A 24,695-nucleotide genomic window follows, 5' to 3' on the forward strand; every position below is an offset into this window, starting at 1 on the left:
TTTTACTGTACTCTAGAAAGCATAATTTAATATCGTTATTCCACATGTGGCGTCACTTCACTGTTTTACTTTGTGAAAATGAAAAAAAAAGTGCACAACTTTACAAATACACAACAGCATCCCATCTGTTTCTAAAAACGTGTTTGTTTGATTGTTACTGATAATCGATAGACTTACTTATAGTAGGTTTAGTCATCTTTATCTTTTAGAGAGGGCTTCTCAAGTCAAGTTTTGGCATGTTGTTATTTGAGTTGTTTTTTTTAAACTTTCCAAGCACATTGTACACTGGTGAACTGACTTCAACACAACATTAACAGATAAAAATGAGCTAAAATACGAAAACAGCCTGTCGTTTCAACTAAGGCACAGAAAACGCATCATTGTGCCTCCTGAAACAAAGAAACCTGCAGCAACAGTTTTTTGCTCAACTGATGTCAGAATATGTTTTTCGTGTGAAGTAACCTTCGTTTTATTCATTTGGTGGCGTCACCCTCGATGATGGAGTTGACGGTGAAGTTTGGTGTCTCGCTGGCAGCCTCGCACTGACCGTTGACATCAGAGTTAACCAGGGAGCTGATGGACCTGCAGGTCAGGGTGGGGTCGTGACCAGTGGGGATGCTGCTGGGTGAGAAAGCTGCAGGGACGAGACAGACAAGAGAGTTCTGGTCAGAGATCCACTGAGGACGCCAGCGGACAGACGACCCAACAGTCATGGCTACCTCACACAGTGACTGGACAGGTGTGTATGTGAAGGTGTGAAAGTAGGTAGGTAACTACAGTGACAGTGACAGTGACATCAACCTCTTTGAGGATAGTCTGAAGTGTGCTTCTCCCATTTTAAATGATTCAGTATGTCACACCTGTCTCAGTTAATTGTTTTCCATCCAAATGTTACACAGATTTTAGCCGAATTTACAGAAAATCGTCAAAAGAAAATGAGAGTTAATGCACGTTTCCATTTGCTATTGATATGCAAAGATTACAAGAGAAGAACATTGAGATAAATAGTTGGTGGCGCTAATTCTGAGGTCATGTGCAGAAGAAGACGTAATCAAAAGAGCGACAGTCAAACCTCAAATGGTAAAAAAAACAATTAGTCATTTTTGGCTAAGTTTGTTTCCAGTGGATTTTGTCGCATTTTGTTTTTAACGATACACCAAATTTTCCACCTCAATCAAGCGTAAAAACATTTACCAATATATCAGCTGTTCAGCTGTTTTTAAATGCAAATTGCAAATGCACATAAAAAATGCACCTTTAGGTGACAAGCTTTTCTGTCCACCATCAAATATGACCGCTTTTGACAAGTATACATCAGTGACTGTATACAAAAATGGATGATGCGTCTCCACTTTCTCCCACTGTACAAAAGCAAAGCTAAAATATCTCAGATACAACTGCTGCTTTGCTTATCAGTATCATGAGTAAAACACATTCAATTGTTGTCCCACTACAGTAAAGTATGTTTCAGGTACTGAGCAACAAATCTTTTTCTTGGATACTCCTCAAAGTCATTAATATGATAAATTCATATTGCCTTGTGTAGGTAGAAGGCATAAAATAAAAAAATGTTGTACTTGGTAGTGTAGGGTGAGTAAATAAAAAGGAGAAGAGAAATACTGTAGTGAGACAGAGAAAAGTCGTATCATCAGCGCTGCAGAATAAATGGTCCTCTCCACGTTGTTCACCTGATATAAATATGACTGAGCAGTAAAATGATTCTTCAGGATTTATAGCAAATTGAATCAGTCAGCAAAAAAGGGAAGACACCAAACACAAAACAAAAGATCTTTTACAGTTTACAAGAGAGCTACTGTATGTGCAGCCACCCATTTTAACACTAAGCCTACAGCTACTGCACACACACTAACAACACTGTGAGGACAGTCGACTTTAGGCTGGTTAACACAGTGTTTGTACAGGCAGTTCATAACTGTTGTGGCTCTTTTTGTTATTATTTTATCCTGATGACCTTGATTAAGCCATGGTACATGATACTTATCTGTGAAGAAACTCTGAGGCAGTCGGTTGATTGACTGATTGAACACAATTTTGATGGCAGATTAACTTGAAAACAGTCATTCGTTGTAGCCCTGATCATTAGAAAGATAAACATACTGGTTTTGAAAAGGAGAGTTGAATCATTGAAAAGAAAATAGAAAATAAATAAGGAAACTATGTTTTAACCTCCTCCACTCCACCCCTCCTGACCATAGACCCATTATTGTTCTTTTTAGAAGGGACAGGGTTTTTTTTTAGGGGGAACTCAGTACTGTGTGTCAAGTTTTTGTCATACAAATGTAGTAAACATTGTATTTCAGTTAGGCCCCCATTCCAACTTTTCATGTTTAGAGTGTATAAATAAGGGCTTAGAAAATTATGATGGAAGTGTAGGACCATTCCATGCTCAGTTTTGTCTCTAAGGGGCCGTACGCATGCCGTGTTTTTTGCGCCCTCAAATGAATTGTTTTTAATGTAGATGCACGGCAAGCGTGCTCAATGCCAGAGAAACGCTGGAGCAGCGCACACGCGTTCCCAAACGCCCATTTTTCAGGTCACGATGGCGTGAGTTTAACTTTTGGAAGGCAGCAGGGCGCACCACATGTCATGTGACGAGGAACAACCTATTTTTCAGGTCACGATGGCGTGAGTTTAACTTTTGGAAGGCAGCAGAGCGCACCACATGTCATGTGACGAGGAACAACCAATCCCAGCCGACAGATATCTTTCCCTTCTTCTGTAAATATTCAGTCTGTGGTAAATATTAGGGATGCACCAAAATGAAAATTTGTGGCCGAAGCTGAAGCTGAATAATATTAAACGCTTGACCGAATACCGAGTACCGAATACCGAATATCATTGTTTAGTTTTTCATTAGTTTTTGCAGATGAACCCCCTCCAGATTAGTGTTGTCATGGTACCAAAATTGAGACCCACTGTACGATACCAATGAAAATATCATGGTTCTGAGTAGTATCACGATACCACAGCGAAAATGAGGCAGATGTGCGTTTTGTCATTTATAAAAAGATAAATCACTTTTCTATAATACATCAATGATATTTCAATGGAATAAATTACTTACTGACTTATTCATACTTCAAAAACAGCATCAATAAGTGATTAACATAGGGGGGATCAAAATAAAATAAATAAATAAAATAAGAATCAACCAGCCACCCTCCTCCTCTGACAAGTAAAGAACAGTCCCTAAAGTGCGGTGAGGTTTGTGGGCCGTGTTCGGCTGGCTCAGCTGTTCAGGTACTTTTGGGCAGTCATGACACCAAGAAGAGGATATTATTGGAGCCGACTTCTCCGTCGCCGGTAAGCTGATGGCCGCCATAATTGACAGGAATACATTACTGTCTGTGTCTGTGACCCCCATTCAACCCACAAGCGGTGGGATTCGCCTTTCGTTTCTGCTGGTGGTTGAAATCTGTAGGCTGCTCGCACAGCGTGCTGAATGATTTAAGCCTATTTTGCTCGCTCAAAACTATTTTTAGTCGCAAATGCGAGTGCCGTGACGGGTGGATCGCCACACTGCCGACATTTTACTCCGCCCGTCACGATATGCTGTTTGATTGCGTTATCACAACACGCCACTATTATTCGGCCTTGCTTTTAACTTATTCCACCAAATACTGAATGTGTGGTTTTTTGCAATATTCGGCCGAATATATTCGGTTACCGAATATTCAGTGCATCCCTAGTAAATATGGAGGAAAAGTTGATCATGTTAGTGCATGGCTGCCAGAGCTTTACATCTGTCCCACGGACGATAGGCCTACACACTTATAAACAGCTCCTGGAAGAAGATCAGCTCTGCACGCAGGATTTCAGGTAAACGGGCTATGGTACTGTGCTTATTGAGGTTGCTTAGCAAGCTAAGACGCAACCTGCCACCGCGCTCTTGAAAAGTAGCACCCAGTGCCCAACCTTGCGTTTTCCAAGCGGTTAAAGACGCAGCATGTGTGTGGCCCCTAATGGGGCGGCAGTAGCTCAGTCCATAGGGACTTGGGTTTGGAACCGGAGGGTCGCCAGCTCAAGATCCCGTCTGGACCAAATATGGAGTGCGAACTGGTAGCTGGAGAACCAGTTTGCCAACTGGGCACTGCCTTGAGCAGGGCACTGAGCCCCCAACTGCTCGGTGCACCTGTCCAAGGCAGCCCCCTCGCTCTGACATCTCTCCATTTAATGCATGTATAGGTCCTGTTTGTGCGTGTGTGTGTATTTCAGGCCTGTGTGTGTATGACGACAAAGTAAAGTCAAGGATTAATAAAGTATATCTTCTTACCAAGATTTTGCAGCATTTTTTGGGTTGATACCATTTGTTGCACAAACTTAGTGTTAAATTTAAGTACTTTTACCACTTAAGAATTCATAAAGATAATCAAAAATCCCTCCAAAATCTATTAAAACACCAAGACCTTGAGGAAGACCATAGGTACACCAAGGTATCAAAAACCTTTGACATTTGGAGATTTCTATAAGAACTGTGTTTTTTGATGATCAGTCAACTGCTAAGAAACCCCCTTGTTGTCAGTATACCTATGAAAGCTACACATCCTCTGAGTGCCCAGGGTCTCTAGTGTATGGTTGTAAAGTTTCCTGAAGCTATGATTATCCTAAAGGTCAAAATAGGTCATTTAATACAGTAAGGTCTGTTTCAAAATGGTCTTACTACAATGACATGGCTACTATGAGGGCTAACATCATCATATATGAATAAATTGGGCTCATTGAATCCACAAGAGTTTCAGCTTTCCAGTCATACCCAAATTATGCAATTCTAAGACTGTTTAGGGGCCCTAGTATGCAGATATATTCAAGTACAATAGGCGTAAAGGAGTCTCTGGGGTACATATAGAGCACATTTTCATCAGGTATCTTGAGGTGAGAGCTCAAGGGACTCCTCTGAAAATGGCCATGCCAGTTATTCCCTTCCTTTTGCCTAAATCTGAAACAATATTTAACCTTCCTCCTGAAAAACTAACACTACATGGTTGGTACCAATGAATTCCTCAGGTCTTCTAGTTTCATAATAGCAGTATGTTCATTCTCAAGCCCACGTTAGCCTCTTTAACACAGTAATGTCGGCCGAGGACACCGGAGTCCCCATAGAGGGGAAGAGTTTAGGTTGCATTTTCTCACCAAAAAAAAAAAAAAAAATTTACCCATGATCTTCAGTTTTTTAAAAGGAGAAATGTTTAATTGTGCTCCAGTCAAAGCCTAAAATATTTTAATTTACCTGCATTTTAAATGAGCTGATTATGTTGGACTGTCTGCGACATAAATCTGATTACTCAAACTAACCTCCTCATGAGGACAACATTAAAAATAAGCAAGTGCTGATGCCCAGTGTTTCCCAGAATCCTTTGACTTCTTCATTTGCCTCCCTCATGCTTCCTCATCCCTCACCCTCCACCACTTCTCCCTCTCTCCTCCTCAGCAGTTGTGGAGGTGGGAGGGGAGAAGAGGAGTAATTTTTCTCCTCATTAACTTCCTGATTGGTTTCGGACTCCAATTTTTGCCCATCTGCAGTTTGTCACCAATTCAATACTGGCAGCCCAATCGTTAATACTAATGTTTGTGTAGCTAAGTGTGCCCAGCTCTCAGCGGTCTACTTGTACAGCAATAACAGCATGTGGGTGGAGGAGAGCAGCTGCTGTGAATTAGCCCCGTTCACTGTTAATTCTCTGCCTGTTCATCAGCAGGAAATCTATGATGTGTAATTAAAGGCTGAAAGCAACTGGACGTGTTAGTTTCACTGCAGATGTTAAATCACGACACACTGCTTGTACACATGTTCTCTGTTGCATCCGTCCGTCCTCTGCTCTCCTGTTTAATACAGATTAATGTTGCTGAAACAACACAAAGCACCTGTTAATGACACTAAGGCTGCAGCTAATTAAACAATTAACACATAATGTTCACTGTCAGTTACATTTGTCAATATTTGTGTGGTTTATGGATTTATTGTTTGCACTAACAAAAGAAATGTGAGTTTTCAGATCTTAAAGTGACGTCTTGAAATTGCTTTTATTGGTCCAAAAGTTTTTAATTTACAGTTATATAAAATTTAAAAAAGCAGCCACATAATGATACACACTTACGCATGTAATCTTAATCAACAAAAATCAATTTTGTTAATAAATCTAGTATTAATAGATTTATTAATTAATCGACCTATTTAATTATTTTTTCACGTGACATATCATCTTTTATGTGAATATGGAAAATGTGTTGGCAAAGTTGCTTATTTACACATCCAACAGTTACATTTATCTTGCAAGTGTACTCTTCTTCAACGTTTTATTTACTTCCTGGATTTTTCCCACATGGATATTCTGACCAATCAAGAGCAGCTTTCCCGTGCAAGGCATTTTATCTGGTCCACTTGTAAATGCTACCGTGAGAACACGAACCAACTCTAGGCAATTATGCAACTTTGTAACAATATCAGTCCCTGATTCGGACCAAAAGAGACTATTGCTGTGTCTCAAATTGTGTACTTCTGTATTTACACTCATTATTTTGAGTACATAAGTGCGTTCACACTGAGAAGTATGGAAAAATGCAGTGCACTATGAGTACCCAGATGGTGCACTCAAAACAGTCAAGAAGCTGAGTGTGGAACTAGGGACACTTCTCGCCCTCAATGGTCGCCATCTTGGCTACGTAGCAAAGGGGGAGGGACCACTTTTAAACTGGAAATAGTGGCCGAGGACTGTGCAACTGTGAACATCGCTGCATTGTACAAATACATGTGTTTTTTGCACTAAGCACCACTATATTGTTGTGGGGTATAAGCCAGCAGTATGTTTGTTGGGTTAATTTAGCAGTCTGTAATGATTTGGTACCACGAACGATAACGCAAAAGCTAATGCTAGTTTGCTAACTAGCTAATTTGCGGTTGTCATTTCCGGTGAGTGCACAACGGCCGTGTTTGTTTTGAGACAACTCTACCCTGTTGAAATTTGCGCACTATGCCAATGAGTACATAGTGCACACAGTATACTACATAGAAGTATACTAAAGGTATGTGATTTGAGACACACCATAAGTCTGAAAGCACCCTACGTTTTAGGCAACTGAACCAGAGACTTCTTAAAAAACCCCTTTAAGCAGCAATTTTTTCAAAAGTCAGGTTCCTGTCTTTCTGTGTGGACGTGTAAAACAGAGAATTTCAGAAACAATGATGTCATTTCTTTTGTTGCTTTGTAAAACGGGTATGCCCCTGAAACAATTACAATTCAATGGCGAACTACTGGTTTGTTTACTTTTTGTTCGTATTTCTTGGTCTTACTCCTACCTTACAGTTTCAACTCAGTATTGCACTACTTCATGGACAAATGGACGCATCTGCTGCCCCCAGTGTTTTTTGCTTTTGGGTCAGGTCCAGTCGAACCAGCAGATGGCAGGGCAATTTTCGAGAGTGGGATTGTTGTCTGTAATGAGTGGATGGAAAACTTCTGCAAGTCCAGAGATTATTTGTGCCTTTGACTGACCTCCTTTGTCTGTGTATCAAAGAGGAATCACCAGTGAAAGGTTACGTTAGCCCGTTCACTTTACTACCTTTACGATAAGGGACGCTTGCGGAAGACAGTTCAGCTAACACTGGAAAGAGTCTAGTGTGGACGGAGATATTTTGAAAAACAAAGGTTGTGTGGACAATTTTTTTTTCTTTTTTTTTTTTTCAAACGAAGGGGGGAAAAAATCTTTTTTCAAATCTGTATACCTGTAGGCAGGGCCCAAATGAAACAGTGTGAAAAGTTTAAACAAACTCAACATCTGAAACACAACAGTGGGACAATACTAGACCAACAGCTGGTTTAATCTTTCACTAATTTGTATTTTCTAAGATGATCGTGTTTTTTTTCTATGCAGAATCTTAACTTGAACATTAGGTAATAACTGTCAAATAAATAAAGTGGAGTAAAAAGTGCAAGTTGCTGAGTTCATGGCACCAACATCACAATAATTTTAAAGGTTTTTAAAAAAAGACACCTGGCGCCAAAACCTGCCCCAAATTTAAAATATAAGAACTTTGAGTTTTCAGCTGTGACAGCGTAATTCTCCTAATACTGTATATTAAAGTTGTGAGTGGTAATAACTGCACTTGTGAACTCCCCACCATGAAAAAGAAGCTCTTGAGTAAAATCTGAGTACAAAAAATAGCTTGTAACAAGACAAACTTTACCTGCTGGTGATGCTGAAAGAGAGCTTATTCTGCTGAATGAACTTTTGCCCTTTTCCCAGTCACTCAGCACTCTATATAAGATTTCCAAACTATTAAACAGTCTTTGTGTGGAATAACAAAAGGAAGCTTTTTTAACCTCCCACTTGTCCTGTTAAGAGAAGGAGGGAGGGAGTGAATGAAGGTGCAATCATTTCTGCGGCTGCCAAAGAGGGGGAACAAAAGCCCAGATGTGAGAGGAGATGGTAATTCAGTCTGATGCAGCGGGATAAGCTCTCTCTCTGTGGGTATACTCATACTCTACACTCATCCACCGTACACAAGGGTCATAGGGGTAGATAACACTTAAGTAAACACACACACACATATACAGGCGTGCACACACACAATACTGTATTGAACTGCTGGTGATGTGAGTTGGAAGAACAACTGAGAATTTGATAAGTCACAAATAATATTAAAAATCAATTAAGATCAAAATTTGCAGTGATAATTACTCATTGACTCATGTTTATTTAATGGCTTCTGAGTTTACTTGCCAAAATCCAGAATGTAGCAATGATTTACATATTTAGAAACAAACTGACATTATTCAATAATCTGCAGATTATTTTTTCAATTAAAGGATTTTTTGTTTAATCTTTAATATTATTTCAGAAAATAGTCAAAACTGCATTATAAAATATTTGGCATTTTTGCTTCATCAGTGTCTAAAATGATTGTTAACTAATCAAAATAGTAATTATATTATTCTAAATATATTATGTGGTATATGGACGCACTGAAGTGGGGCTGTTTTTATGATTTGGACTGGGCCTTTTAATAGAAATCATAATTTTCCAACCTCATCATATTAGACAAAAGTGTCTTTCCAAGTTTGTGATAACGATTTGATGAAGGCCCCTTTTCCTGTTTCAGCATCATAATGCCCTTGTGCACAAAGTTAGAGCCATAAAGAAATGTTGTCCCAGTTGTCCCAACCCTAACCCTAAACACTCCCCATTTTTGTTTCCAAACCAAAACCAAATTAACCTCCATGTGCCTAAAACTTAACCTTTTACAATTCCCTCGTTTTCTCTCTTCCTTCCCTAATTCTCACTTTCCCAATATTGCCTCCTTTCTTTACTTTTGTATATTTATATTTTATTTTTTTCAGGATTACAAAGGACTATATGTCATGTTTTCTTTTTTTAAGAGTTATAGATAGATAACCTCAAATGGGGGACTAAAATATTTTTAAGACAATCATGCCTGTTGCCAGTGCCAAGCAAGCACTTTAGTGTTACACTTCTTGTCCTAACCTAACTCTTATCACCCAACATTAGTGCTGGACCCCACTAATAGTCGTTTTCCACCCAATGTAGCTTGTATATGTGGGTTTTTGAAATGTGGGCGAACCTAAAAATAGGGATTGACTCATTTCCCATTGCCAGAAGACCAGAGCTGAGAAAACAGGGCTAGTAAACAGTAGAAATGGCATGAAGGCCAGTGAAAATATCACAATGGTTCCATTTCTTTTGTTTTTTTTATATCTGTTACTTAAGCGCTATTCGGACGGGATTAGTTTAACGTGGAGATGTGGGGTAAAGTAATTATTACCAGGGGTTTTAATCCTGTCCGAACACTCCATGTCTGTAATCATTACGGATAATGTCAATAAAAATTACTGCAACTTTTACCTTCTGTAAAACAGTCCGGAGAAAATACCTTGGGTAATATTAATCCCGTGCGAACGTGATCCTCTGTAAAAATGTATGTAAATATTTCGTCACGTCCTGTTTACAGCTAGTTTTCCGCGTTTTTTCGATGATGGAGGCACTTGAAGAAGCATTCGGTGTTGTCGGTAGTCATGATAGTGGACATTCTTCTAATGATCGCATAGCCCTACATGGGAGACCAATCAAAAAGGTCAAGAAGAGAGCACTTTTCAGAGCCACGAGACTTCTGATTGTGTTAGGTAGGCCTAATATAAATCCATATTGCTAATCGTCAATATTTCATATTGGGCTAATCATTAATTATTATTATCCTTCAGCTGATGCTTACAGGAAGCAACGTAGCACGCACATGCCGACAGGGAGGTGACGCCAGGGCGCAACCGGAGTTACCACTCCCATCTCTGGTAGACTTACGGAGATTTCTTGTCCCGTGCGAATCGGGCATTTATATTACAGACATCCTGTGGTAAACTGACATTAGTCCACATCCCTATGTAAAACTAATCCCGTCCGAATAGTACTTTATTCAGTCTCTTTTTCAAACTCTTTTGAATGATGTTAGCGCACTTCTTGGACAGAAACTGATATAATTTTGTGGTTGCACATCATTGACTGTGCTGGAAAAGGAGCAAAAATTAGCATGCCTACCCTGGTGTCAGATTTCCATCTCTGCTGATCAGAGCTGGATTTGATAAATACCCAAGACTACTGCAGAGTCATATGTCCCAGGAATGAATGCTGATTGTACCCTTTCCAATTAAATACAAAAGACAGATGTTAGTGGGTGTTAGTAGGGTTTTTGTGCTGCAGTAAAAGAACACAACGCTCTTGTAGCTGAATGGGAACAAATCTCTGCAGCCAGGCTCAAACATCTATTGGGAACTGTTCCAATAAGAACGGAGAGTGGTCAGGTAGCAGATTTTGAGACATGTTCGATAGTCACATATACTGTAGGAGTACTATTCAGGTGTCCGCACAGCGTTGGCCATGTAGTGTATGAAACAGTCCTGTCATAATTACTAATCTAAAAGGAAACATACGCAGTTAATGACACTGTTGATAATTTCATTATGTTGACAAACTTGCTATATAGCTAGCCACATTTTAAACACAATGTGACATCAAGTGTTAAAGTTTGACAAAATAATCTTAACTCAAAGTTCATTTACCAGCCTTTTCCAGAGCTTTCAACCCTGTCTCACAGTCTACAAGTTGCTCAGTGTGATTTTATTCAATGCACAACAACAAAGTTACCAAAACAATATCACCTGTGTGAATTCATCAGTGCTGTCCAGGGACAAGAGCTTTTAGTGGAGGCTATCATCACAGGAACAAAAAATGTAATCTTCAGAATGAAGAGTTGCCTGTCACATGACAAGGTTGGCCTGGGATTAAATGGCTCCCATTAAAATGATACGAGCTGTGTCTAAAAAAATAATAATAACAAATTGTCCCTGGGGTGTTTGAAAGGGTCTCACGGGTGTCCAACTGAGGACGAGCCTTGTAGAGATGGGCGCTCTCCTCTCTGGAAACGATATAGGCGTCTGGCTCCTCATCATCAGGCCAGCAGCAGGACTTAATGACCCAGAAAACTCAGTCAAAGCGCAGACAGGCAGGCTTTAAATACTGCACAGTGAACAGTGGAGGCTCATGCCACTCAGCTGATGTTCACACCGCAGACCTTCACCCTCAGTTTCAAATCACTGCTCAGATCCGAGTTTCTTTTTGAATGACTCCTAATTCTGTATTAATATTTTATGATGTAACTGATGGATGAAAACAATATGAAGTCAGCAATGCCAAACAAATGAGGTATTAATTGTTTTCAACACGTTTCTGATACCATATGTGCATTAAATGACCAAAGAAATTCTCTAAAGCACAATTTTCCTGCACAACACTGTCTCCTAGAAATAATCTACACATATACTATTTAATGTTTTTTCCAAATACACTACATTTTGGAGGAATTTCCTGCACTGTCCGCATTGTTTTCTAGTCATTTTATACTGCACTGTGGTTGGAGTTTTATTCGAGCATGTCAAATAAAGTTTTGACTCAAAGTTTGAGTCCTGTGATTAGTTTGGTTAAAAGGTACAAAAGCTCTTACGTGTAAGGTCAGCATTGTCCTGTCTTGTGTCAATATTTCACGAAAATGCTCTTATCCTAATCTTAAACAAGGTCCTTGGTGTCTTATTATACTTTAGTTGCTACGAGTGAACACTGTATGAAAACAACCAAATCACCAGAAACAATATATGTTACAATTGTAGGTTATTATGTGGCGGCTAAACTGAACTTAATGTCTTAACAATGCTGTGGTTAACGTGTGGTTATGTGTAGGCACAAAAATCACCAAAGACCATGTATGTCTGCACCAAAGCACACAGTAATCCATCCAACTGTTGTGGAGATATTTCACCCTGAACCACAAATACTGGGCACCACAAACCAAAATCATGTGGCAATTGATTCACTAGATGTTGGGCTCGTTCACTGGATGAGTGAGAATTAAACTTGCTGGCAGTGTTAGAAGAAAAATCCAGGTTATCACCTAAGTCATTAGGATTCATCCTCTGAGTACCATGAATGTCTGTACAGAATTTCACAGTAATCCATCTGGTGGTTCTTGAGACATTTCAGTCTGAACCAAAGTGATGAACTGACCATCCCCGCCATCTACACTCGCAGCTAACAAGGTTTAACACCAAATTTGGGCAGAATTTCATTTCATGTGTATGACATGAAAATGCTTTGACCCACTCAGGTTTTAATAAAACCAACCAACGGCATTTTTCACAAGTTAAATTCCCCATGAAACAGGAGTTAAAGCATCGGTGTACAGTTACAAGAAGTATTTCAATCAAATCCATCACATTTGATTGAACCGCAAAATAACGGGTGGTCTTACAGCTACAGCTGACTCCACTGCTGAGCGGACTGTTGGCTCCACACACACCTGCCTAGCCATTAGATCAGGAGGAGGACGAGGGGGAGATGAATGAATTCAACCTCCCTCACATGGTTTTGGAAATGAAAGCAAAAGCCCACTGATATCCAAACACACATCTCTTCCTGTCTCTCTTCATATTGTTCTGTTAACTTACTACAACCCATAAATGATGAAGTGTGGTTTTATATGACCATTGTGGCTAACTAGTCACCCGGAGTCTCATTTGATTTGATGAACTTTTGTAAATGTTTCACCTGGTTTTACAGACAGACAAAAGACAGGGATCTCGATGTAAAAATACATTGATACTGATTTTTTGACATGTATTTGTCATGTAACAAGAGATAAGTGATCAGTTAACACAGGGACACAGGATTATAGCTGGGAAAATGTACTTTTCATTTAAAGGGGACTTTAAGGCTTCTGAAATATTGCTGGTGCAGGTAACGCAAATGCCACAAGTGCCGACACTGAGCTGTGACCACTGCTCTTACAGTAAGCCTGGTAGTGAAGCCTGAGCTACTACTAATTTCAAGCCACATCAAACACCTTAATCAAAGAAGTAAATAAAGAGTCAAATAATTGCTTTTGCATCACGGTGAATAAGGGCTATTCATTTTCATTGTGTGTGCAAGTTAAATCTTCCACATATTTCTCATTCCTTCAGCTCACAAATGAAGAGCTGTTGAGACAATTGTTTAAAGAGATGCAGTCTGTTATGCAGCCATTACAGGGGGTCAGAAAACACTTAAAAGCTCATTATTAGTTTGCTATGAAGCTGAAGAGAGCACAGGGGCCGACGCAGGCTGACAGAAGGCATCAGTGTCGGGGTCAAAGGCTAATTAAGCAGAGAGGAACCTTTGCTCCTGCATTGTTAACCAATCTGTCCCCGATGAAGATGACTGCCGGAGAGGCGTGACACAGCCCTCGTCCCTATGCTAAATCTCCATTTCGGCTACTGTGCCCCATCAACTCACAAAATGGCCTGTCAGTCTATCGCTGACGTGATCTGTCGAAAAGTTATGGATATGCAATAATGAGCTGAGGTGGCCCGATCAATATTTGCGAGACTTTTCTATCATTACGTTTTAAACAAGAGATTCATTGTGAGTCGACAGGGTAGGAAAAATGCCAAAGTAAAGGACACAGGAAGAGTGAAATATATTGCTATGGAAAGAAGGACGCCTCCCGCGGGTGCTAAAGCTGCCATATGTGTTTATCCAAGTCGTTCAGCTGTTTCAGAGAGCTGCCAAGGCGACACCATTTGTCAATCCACGCTGGGGCCGCCGCCACCGCTGCTGCTCAAAACAACAACGCAAGAGAAGTGACTACAAGAGCATGATTAGTTAGGAAAGCACCGCAACTAACCAAGTTTGTTTTGTCCAGAGATTTAATAGGAGAACAACATCCACTTTATGTGTGTAGAGACATGTATGTATGACATATTTTATATGCAGATTATTTTTACATACAGGCCCTATGCAGTAAGCATGTGCTGATTTTGTCATTATCTGTTAATCAAATGCTAGAAATAGAATTTTTACACCAGCTTGGACAGATATTTGTCTAAACTACACCCCAAGTAATTTAAAATGCACATTTCTTTGTTCATATGCAGGCTTCGCTTTTGTTGAAGTGTGAATTTATTTTAACCTACAAAAATGTCAAATAACATGTTAAGAATAAATCAGTTACTCTACTTTCCACGTTAATGACAATGTTATTTGCTGTAATATTAACGCACAATACAACTTAATTAAAAAAAGAGCACTGCCATTTTTTAGCATTATTTCAAGCACCTTTTTAAAAAGATATTATAAGTTCACACTGTCACCTGTAATATACAATATATAGTGAGTGATATGGAGAGCAGGCTCCAGTAAGTTTCAGTCAGTTTTGCCAAAAAGCTCAGCGATTACACGGTGCCTTCAGGTAACAGACACTTGAATTTAATGCTTTTAAAGACATTTTAAAGCAAATTTAAGACAGATTTTTTTTGGACAAATAATCGTTTTATCATCCAAGCATGGCAGGTAAGTATAAATGTAAGTATGTGGTCCCAAGTAGAGGTAGGTTTTATGTAGATAAGTTCAGTGGAAGGTTGATAGTGTGTAACATTAGAAATGTGGACCTTCACCTAAAGAGCCTGACTAATTTGGTCAAAAAGAAATTAAATGATGGATAAATGAAATGTGTTCAAATGTTTGTGGCAGTTCGGACCTCGAAAGTTAAAATTTAAGACTATTTAATGGCTTTTCAGGCCTTATATTTATAACATTGTATTTAAGACATTTTAAGACTTTTTAGGGAGCTGCAGAGACCCTGAACTAAACGGTCAGTTGCTGCTTTTTGATTCTGTGATGGCACATTAACAGTTAAAGAAAACCTAGATGAGCATATCAACATTTCAATCCCTTCTCACTGTTATCTAGATTAGAACGTCTGGACAGAGAAGAGATCAGCTAGCATCATTGAAAATACATACAAGTTGTCAGGATGTAGAATAACTAGAGATAATCAGGACATCACTCGGCATAAACTGATATCAAACAAACTAAAATAACTCACACAACCTCTGATGATTATACCGGTATATTGCTGCACAGAACACAGCATGAGATAAAACACTGAAGTCAATAGAATCACGTTTCATTTCCTCTCAGGTCCCTCAAAGCTGGACAGTGTGAGAGTGTGTATTAGTGTGTAAGTGAGAGAGAGAGAAATAGAGAGTGAGGGGAAGAGGACATAAACTACACAGCCCTGGCCATTTAATGTCTCTACAGCCCCAGGCCTGTGTTAATGGTGGTGTTGTACAACACATTACAACGGTGCTTGTGCCCTGAGCAGACAATTACACTGGTATTTAGCCCATCCACAGGCCCCAGAGGCGATCAGGGCACTTAGCAGCACAGCAGGGTGGGGAAGACAATCTGACAGGCCACACAGGACTTTTCCACTTTAACCAGGAGAGACGCTCAATCTACCACACATTAAATGAGGCCCTCAAGGGCCTGACGGGCCCCAAGCAGGGTCACTTTCTCTGCTGCTGGCTCTTATTTAAGGATTAAATCAAGCCATAACCTCATGACAAACTGGATATTTTCTGGGATTTATTGGTCAACCAAAGAAATCTCAAAGATTTTAGAAGGTTGCATATTGTTTCTTCATCCTCTTGATACAACTTTATTTGAGAAAAGGTGACATAAAGTACTACTGGAACTGTGCAATCTGTTTATCACCACATCGCCTCATCTTTCTCATTAATGATAGACAATAGTTTATTGTTCGCAGAACTTAGACTTCAATTATTTGTAAGCAATTTCCAACAGGAACTTTGTTCATGGATGCACAGTGAGACAATCAAAGAACACTTATCAGTTAATTATGAATTACAAAATTATTTCCCATGTACACTGTCTTTGTTGGTACATCTTTTTGGTTTCCTGTCCAACGTCAAGACTGTGCAAAAATTCCGAGGGCTGAAACTCGAGTAACCTGGTTACTAAAACTCATCAATGCAAATTCTTAACATCGAAGCTTTGCCTAATCCATATAACTATATGCAGCGCACTGTGTTTTGCACGGATGATTCTTACTGTCCCACCACCCACTTACACTGTGGACACAAAGTGTGATTGATGGTGCAAAATTGCAAAATGGAGGACGAGAGAGAAAGTAGCGAGGGGTGAAGAGAAGCGACAGGCCATTTCAAGCTTAAACAAAACAAGAACTCTGTACAGTGCAGATCTTGTAAAAACAAACTAGCCTATACCACAATAGCATGGCATCAATATTTCAGTGTCTCAGCACAAAGCAACTTGCCCACAAAGCCGACCCAACACAAGGTAAAGTTACTGTTAACATTTAAGGTAAATCAAGATAAGTGCTAGCTGAAATAAAAGCTTGCACTGGCTGAATTTGAGTCGTTACAGCTCCTGACTGAAGGTCTGTCTCTGGAGCTGGCTTCAGCTTTCTTCCCAGCGAAGTAGTCTCCGAGTGGCAGGGAGTGAGGTGGCCTGCTATTACTATGATTGTTACATTAATCTTTAATGTAGCAAAATTATTTCTTATTCAATTAATCGATGGGTAAATAGTTAAAATACTCGACTACTAAAATAACTGATAGGTGCAGGCAGCGTTAAAAATATCATTTATCAAAATAGTAAAATTTTAAATATATTCAAGCAGGGACTGCCTGTAAATGCTGTGTGAACAATCCCAGTCAACACAAGGATTGTTTAGGATTAGGATTTAGATTAAAACTAACCTAGATTTGGTTGTAAAGTTATATTTTTTACATGACTAGATTCCGTAAAATCATTGATTCATCAGCATTCAGATTAATGTGTTTACATCCAAAGCTGGTCTGAACTACATGTTGAAATTATGTTTAACAAACCAATTTTAGCCCAGTTGAAACACTGATTTTACCAGTGTTTAATGGTATATTTGAAGTGCTATAACTTAATCACATAAGCAGGAAAAACAACTTGATAAAGTCAAAAAAAGTCACCAAAAACCAACAGTGTTCCTCGAGCCTTTGCTTTCCTCAGGTAGTGAAACAACTCAGAGTACATGCACTGAGGTGAGTGATGTTCTCAGCATGTCAGTGACCAAAGGAAATGAACTCTTGCTGCTACATGACATGAAACAGCACTTCCTTTGAAAAGGTCATCTCTTGGGTTAGAAGTACCAATTTGTTTCAGGTTTAATAAATCCAAAAGAGTGAGAGGCTTTTTTGACATCTCCAGAATGAGTGTGGCCTTGGATGTGAGTGTGTGACTTTCTTAACCGTGTATGTGTGTGTGAGAGAGTGTGTGGGTGTGAGTGTGAAGTAATCTGATCTGAAAGCAGGTAAATCCCATTTTACACACGAAACAAAGAAACTTACTGACGCCAATCTCTCTGTCGTTTTTTTTTTGTTTTGCTCCTTTTTTTTCAGAGGAGGCGAAGAACCTGAAACGACAGACTTTATACGCAGTAACTCACTTTGGTGTACAGTACAGTATAGATTGAAGCAAGAAAAATCAATAGAATATCATCTAGAAAGATAGTAATGGATTTCTAACTTAATGGGCTCACACAGGTCTATCGATTAGCAGGATTAACATCTGCAATACCTCAACAATCTGATTTGCATTTAAATTACTGTGCGCTCAGTGCTGACACCAATATAACAAAACAGACAAACGTATAGCCAGCACAGAGGCGCTCGATTTTGAGGTCTGACATTAGTATAAATCTTGTTTTCTAAAAAAAAGTAAGAAGTACGTGAAAGGAAAGTTGCTGTGCTGACAAACTTTGAGCAGTTTTGAATTAAGAAAAGAAAAAGTCTAGACAAGGACAAAAAAGAAAGAACATAAACACCGACAGACTCGGCTTGAAGCTGTCTCCCGTAAGACTGAAACAGCCATAACTCTTTTGGGGCAGCTCATCTGAGCCTCCTAGAGAGGAAGTGGGGCGGGTGTTTGTGGAGAAACAGTGTGTGTGTCTCTGTGTGTGTATATATGAAGGGGAGAGGAGGAGGAGGAGAAGAGGGGGGGTGCAGTGTGAGGTGAGATGTTGGGAGGGCAGCGAGGTGGGGTGGGAGTTTGATGGACTGCGCTGTCACCTCCCGCTCTGCGATTTACAGCAGCGGGGCTGCTGACGAGCGCGGGGCAGTAAACAGGCCGGCCGGGGGCGTATTTCACAGAGAGCTGGCTTTTATGAAGAACACCAGGACGGCTCTACCCACAGCTCCGCCCGGCCCGCCGTGACGGATGGAGAAAGACGCATGACAAGCTTCATCATTGTTTGTAAATCTTAACTGTTCCCGCTCACTAACTCCAGAAGGCAATTTTGCGGAGACAGCGGGGCCTGCAGAGGGGGAGGGCGGAGAGGGGGGGAGGAAGAGGAGGAGGAGGAGGCGAGGAGGGGAAAGGACAGCGTGGCACTCCTGAAGGTTATTTGGATCTCTGTATTTGGCCAACTGATTAGCCCTATCCTGGGAGGGAGATAAATCTGATGGGGCGCTGTTTGGCAGCTAGGTAGAAGGGGAGGGCAGGTAGGCTCACAGCTCACAGCTATTTCCTCCTCACGGATGATCCGGAGGTTCACAACATGTTCAGTCGCAGCAAAACAATTCAAGGATTAAAAGGAGATGTGGCTGAATTTTGATGTACTGAAGCAAATTATATCAACAACCAGGAGAATATTCTGTATATTAGCTTACTTTACTTAAGCAGTGTTGGTGATGTTGGTAAATTATGCTGCAATCTTTCATTATTAATCAATCTGCCCATTATACTGTGGAGTAATTGATTAGTCGTGAGTCTTTAAAATGTCATAAAATAGTGAAAATGGCAACCACAATTCCACAGACCCTAAAGTGACATCTTAAAATTACTTATTTTATCAAACCAAAAGTCCAGAACAGAGATAGATCGACAAGATTAATCAGTAACCATTCTGATAATTAATTAAAACAATATTTTAAGCCAAAATGCCAAAAAGGGCTGCTCCCTGTCTGCTCTGTTGGTACACTGAGAAAAATATCTGGTGTTCACACACAGCTCTGGCTCTGTAAATGGGAAACAAACATAGTGGCTCAGACTGGTGTGCTTGTGCACAGCACAGGGGAAAGTCCATGGATGTATACAGAGAAAGGCAGTGGGAGTGAGAGGGACAGTAAATGATGGGAGGGGTGGATTTGTTTGGGAATTGTTTCAACTCCAACTGAAAACAAAGCTCCAGGTCACTCTGGATAAGAGCAGCTAACAGCAACTGAGAGTACAGTAATTTAGACTTTAATAGTACAAAAATAAAAAGTAGATACAGTGCCATTTTGCAACCACACTGTGTTGATGCTTATAAACCCGTAGAGTGATTCAAACTCAGCTGATAAGATATGAATTAGCCTTGGAGCAATATCAAGGACACAGGCCAGGACATGCACACACACAAAACTGTACAGACAAGGGAACAGATCTGCTTCAAATGGTTCACACACAACAACTCAGACACGAAGGCTCTTACAAAGCAGGGTTTCTGTAACAGGGTTCATCTTCAGTCAGTGGAAGACACACACCGACGTACCGGATTTGGCACTGGTTGTACCAAGTGGGCATTAAATGTTTAGACTGACTCTTTGACAGCAAAAGGCTGAATCAAACCTCCAACAAACTTCCTCAAAGTCAAAATTGTTTTAAGGGAATTCCATCTTGAAATTCCCCCATATTTCCACTGCAGAAGAACTCTTGTTTTCTACTTTCCTCTACTGTGGCTGAAGTATTTGTCTTTCTCTTATGAAATACAGGATAGATTTACGCCATGTTCACACTGGACACAGAAGCATCCCAATATGTCAATTAGGGCTGCAACTAATGATTATTTTCAGTGTCGACTAATCTGTCGATTATTTCTTCGATTAGTCAACTAATCATTTTATCAAAAAATGTGTTAAAATGTGTTAAATATTGAAAAATGTCAGTCTGTCTCTCCAAAACCCCCAAATTATGTCATCTAATGTCTTGTTTCGTACTCACACCAATCAATGTCAATTGCTGTGCAGGCAGTTGCCTGGCTGTTCACACCAGAAGCTCATTTCTCCGTACCAGTAATCAAGCGAATTGTTTTCTAACCATATGTAGAACTTTCTCTGTCTGCTTGTGTGTGTGTGCTCATCTCTCTTGCTCTTTAGACACAACCGACAAATTAAATTATTTTAAATAAGTACTCCTGGGATGCACATTTTTTAATTTGTAAGAACAGATCATTTATAATATATACTACTCTTTATATTGTTTATGAAAGATTATCAGTATTTTCTTGCAAAATTTGCTTGTGGAAAAAACAGACCTGAAACTATCACTGCAGATCGTGAGTTGGCTGCACATCTCAGCACTGCTGGGCTTCCACTGTGAACAGCCTGATTTGTTAGCATGGACGCTGAGAGGAAGCAAGCAGCACTCACCAAAAATCGGCTGCTTCGTGGTGCTTCCATACCCAGTGTGAACCTGACATTATGCCTTAATGACTTCAAGTATTTTAATGATGACCAATGAAGATGTGGTAGTTGGCATTACCTGTATCCATTCATGTACTGTAAACATGTAGCAAAGTTAAATACAGTTTAAAGTGAATACATATGTAGGTTGCACATTTCAAAATGCATCCCTCAGTGTCTCAAAGTGTCTGTTTATTACTACAGACAAGGGCAGTGTCTTTGATGTTGCTTTTTCCAAAAAATAAAGAAAAGCATTTAACCTTCGACGAGGTGCTGCAAGTAGATACCGCTCACAAGTAAGGGGTCACAAGCCAGACAAAAAATGGTTGTAAAAACTACTGATTTTGATGGTTTATGTCTCTAGTGTTAAGAGTCTGAGTCGACACCAAATGTGGGACCACCTGCTGAGAGTGTTGTTCTCTTGTAATGGAGCATGGAGATTCAGTGCAGGAGGCTGACGTGGGACCCTCACAGGAAACAGACAGGTGAAAGTCATAAACAAATACAGGTACAAAAGAAAGATGGGGGGGTCTTTAGGTTTGTGATGCTGGTGGTGTGAGCAGTCTATTTTCACTATAAGAAGGATGTTGACGTTGTGCTAATGACGCTCTTCCCCTATGTCCTTTATAAACAAGTAATAATATACAATACCACGATTGTTCAACAAGTCAACTTCATCTGTTAATTCCTGCAAAAAATGACCTTTTTTATTCTAGTCACACGCATTGTTCTGGGTGGTGAGATCACTATTAAAACTGCTGTATTTTTATACACCAAAGCAACATCAAAACATTGACATCAGACCATCCAGAAGTCTAAGACCTTGGGGCTTAAAATAAGTTCCTTCCTAAACAGATTGAGAGCAGGATAGTAAGCAGTAACTTCCATCAGAAGGCTGCACAGACAAAGAATGAACAGAACCTACAGACTTTCTAAACTTAACCTCCTGCAACCCTGCGTCCTCATCTGAGGACATCGTATTTTGGGATTTCTGCACCTTATACTTCATTCTGCTTAACTTAGACCTGTCTGTGCACACTTGTATGTGCCATCTACTGGTAGCAAGAACACAATACACAACAAGATGGCAGCCATCTTTGCCAAGTCAGTCTGCAGCCGATCCCGACACAAAAGTGGACAAGGTACAAAACCTGATCATGTTTTAAGGTTGAGACTTGTTTATTTATGCCTAATAAAGTTTGCAGTTTGATTTGGCATCCACATTTGACCAATTTTAGCAACAGCAACAAGCTAAGACAAATCTTATTAGAAAGTACTTGTTTGTGTACTTTGGGACTTTATGGTTGTATTATCGCTGCATTGCACACAGGCCAATTAGGTGCGACCGACTGTCCCTACAGACAAAAAGGACATTCATAGCTTGGAGTATGGAGCAGGGAAAATTCATACAGAGTTACAAAACATATCCCAAGACTTTAAGATATGTTGCATCATTTGCAATTCTGCTTTTGCACAGCCATGTTCAGGCACTGAAATAAAAACTTTTGAACACTTTTAGACTTGAACGTGACCCCTTACCCATAGAGTTATGACACATTGAACAAACGCTGCACTGTTTGTAATTCTGTTTTGCACAACAATTTCCAGGCATTAAAATTTAAAAATATATACTTTATTACGCACTTCTGACTTTTAAAAATAAACCCAATGTCCCCATATGACAAAACTACTTGCTGTTCAAAGACAACTTAGTTTGTCTTGTCAAACAACTAGTTATCAAAGCGATTACCAAACAGTGCTGCAACCCTCACATGACCATGTGAGATCCCTCTATAGCTACATGCTACTACTATGAATGTATCCGCAATATGTCATTAATCATTTGGGAAACAGGACGCCACCATTTGAGATCTGTATTCGCAAAATGCACCGAAGACAGAAAGATAAAGTGTCTCGCACAATTACAATTTAAAAATTATTTATCTCCCTGAGGTGCTCTACAAAAAGTTTTTAATTCCCTGTAATGCTCAGGTCGAACTGGCACGCCAATCAGCCCAGTATCCTTCTCTGCATTGTGCTGGATCTTCCCACTTATCTCACTCTTATCATTGACTTGCACGCATTCCTTGCAAAGGTCTGCAAATACTTTTCTGAACATTAAGCAATACGCACAATCTGATTTACCCACATTCACAGAAAGGCATGAGAAAAGGCAGAAAGTCCAGGCAGCTATGCTCAGCTGAGATTCCCATCTGAGATTGGGGGAGTAGAGTTGCCAGAAATCAGAGATCAGATCTGCTTCATCTTTAAACACGACGAAATGAAACAGAGCTGCGCTGTCAGGTCTTTGATAGGTTTGTGGTTGTTTTAAAGTTGATTAGCTTCTCTGTGACAACTGCGAATTATAGACAAAAGATGTGTGTTTTTAATTTCTATGAGCGACTGTAAATGAGAAGTGGTTGAGGCTGAATAGCTGAGCATAATGCTGATCAACTTCTGTCATCTTTAAACAGAAAAGATAACAGTAAGGTGAGTGCAAGCAGTCAACTTTGTACTTTTTATTCCTTTGGTAAAGTCGTGAAAATTCACAGTTGTGTATTTGAAGTAAAGTAAAAGGCAAGTATAGTAAAAGTAAAAAAGCTTCACTTTAGACTAATTTCATCTTATAAAGTTTATGGCACTCTTGACTTGAGTGCAATCCTCCCTTGAATGTACTTAACCACACTGTTGATAAAGTCTGGGTAAAACTTTATGGGGCCTGAGAAGTGTGTGTGTGTGTGTGTGTGTGTGTGTGTGTGTGTGTGTGTGTGTGTGTGTGTGTCACTCACAGGCTGCCATGGTCTCAGAGCAGTTGTTGTTATCATCCAGGCCATAGAGGGGCGGCACACAGGTGGTGGCACCCAGGCCCTGAGTCAGGTAGGTGGCTGCTGGGTAGTAGGAATGCACACGGTACTGAGAGGGCATGTTGTGGTTTGAAATGCGGCCATCACCATGAGGCATCTGCTTTATATAAGACAATACACAAAAAAGGTAATTTTAGACAAAGAGGAGAAATCTTAATATGCTGTATTTCATATCATCAGTTTCCTGGAGATTTCACATCCCAAAACGTTTCACCAACAACCTTCTCAAATCCACCAAAGACTTTTGTTGGGTTTTGGTGAGTCTATGATTGCATGTTTTAGGAATGAAACTATAATCTGACTGCAACTAACAATTATTTTCTTTATCAATCAATCAATTTAGAGATCTAACCAGCCTGGAATACCATATAAACTGTCCCAAAGTAAATTCTGGCCGTCCCAATTATAAAATGACTGTTTTTATACTATAAAATTACTTGCAAAATTTAAAGTGACATGGAAATGATAAAATTATGAAGTAATACACACAACCTCATCAACAATTAATGTCATGGTTTAATTGCAAGTGGATTTTTCTTGGCTGGGTTCTAGCTTCAGTCCTGCAATTGTCCTAATTACTTATTTTTATTTTATCTTTATCGTCCCTGATCATTTTTCTTTCATTCCCAGGAACCTTAAGGTAAAGCCATGTAATTGTTAAGCATCTAAAAAGTCAGAAAATAGTGAAGAAAGTCCATTATGATTTCCTAAATCCCAAGGTTTTGTCCAACAAAATGCCCAGAATCCAAAAAATCTTAAATCTAATATGACACATTGACCATTAATTTTCCAGTAACCATCTAATCAACTAACTGTTTCAGCTCTAATGGAATATTTTCTTATCTGAGTTCATGACAAAATTCCTTTGTTTGCCATAAAACCTATTCTGCTGTATGATCATGTGCTGGTCGTGTGTGTCATACAGTGTCATATGAGGTGATACCCGTAATCACGAGGAGCTACAAAAATAATCACAGCA

The 24,695-nt window shown here is 39.7% G+C and overlaps 1 protein-coding gene across 1 annotated transcript in view; it reads right to left on the reverse strand.

Annotated features, from left to right (window-relative positions):
• Positions 1-473: 473 nt before the first annotated feature.
• dmrt1 (doublesex and mab-3 related transcription factor 1) overlaps positions 474-24,695 on the reverse strand; it is a 37,494-nt gene continuing 13,272 nt past the window's right edge. The window contains 3 exon segments of the mRNA XM_033618418.2: positions 474-634; positions 21,254-21,256; positions 23,642-23,813. Coding sequence (XP_033474309.2) covers positions 474-634; positions 21,254-21,256; positions 23,642-23,813 — 336 coding nt within the window.

This window comes from Epinephelus lanceolatus, chromosome 9 (genome assembly GCF_041903045.1).
Source record: "Epinephelus lanceolatus isolate andai-2023 chromosome 9, ASM4190304v1, whole genome shotgun sequence".
NCBI classification, from domain to species: domain Eukaryota; kingdom Metazoa; phylum Chordata; class Actinopteri; order Perciformes; family Serranidae; genus Epinephelus; species Epinephelus lanceolatus.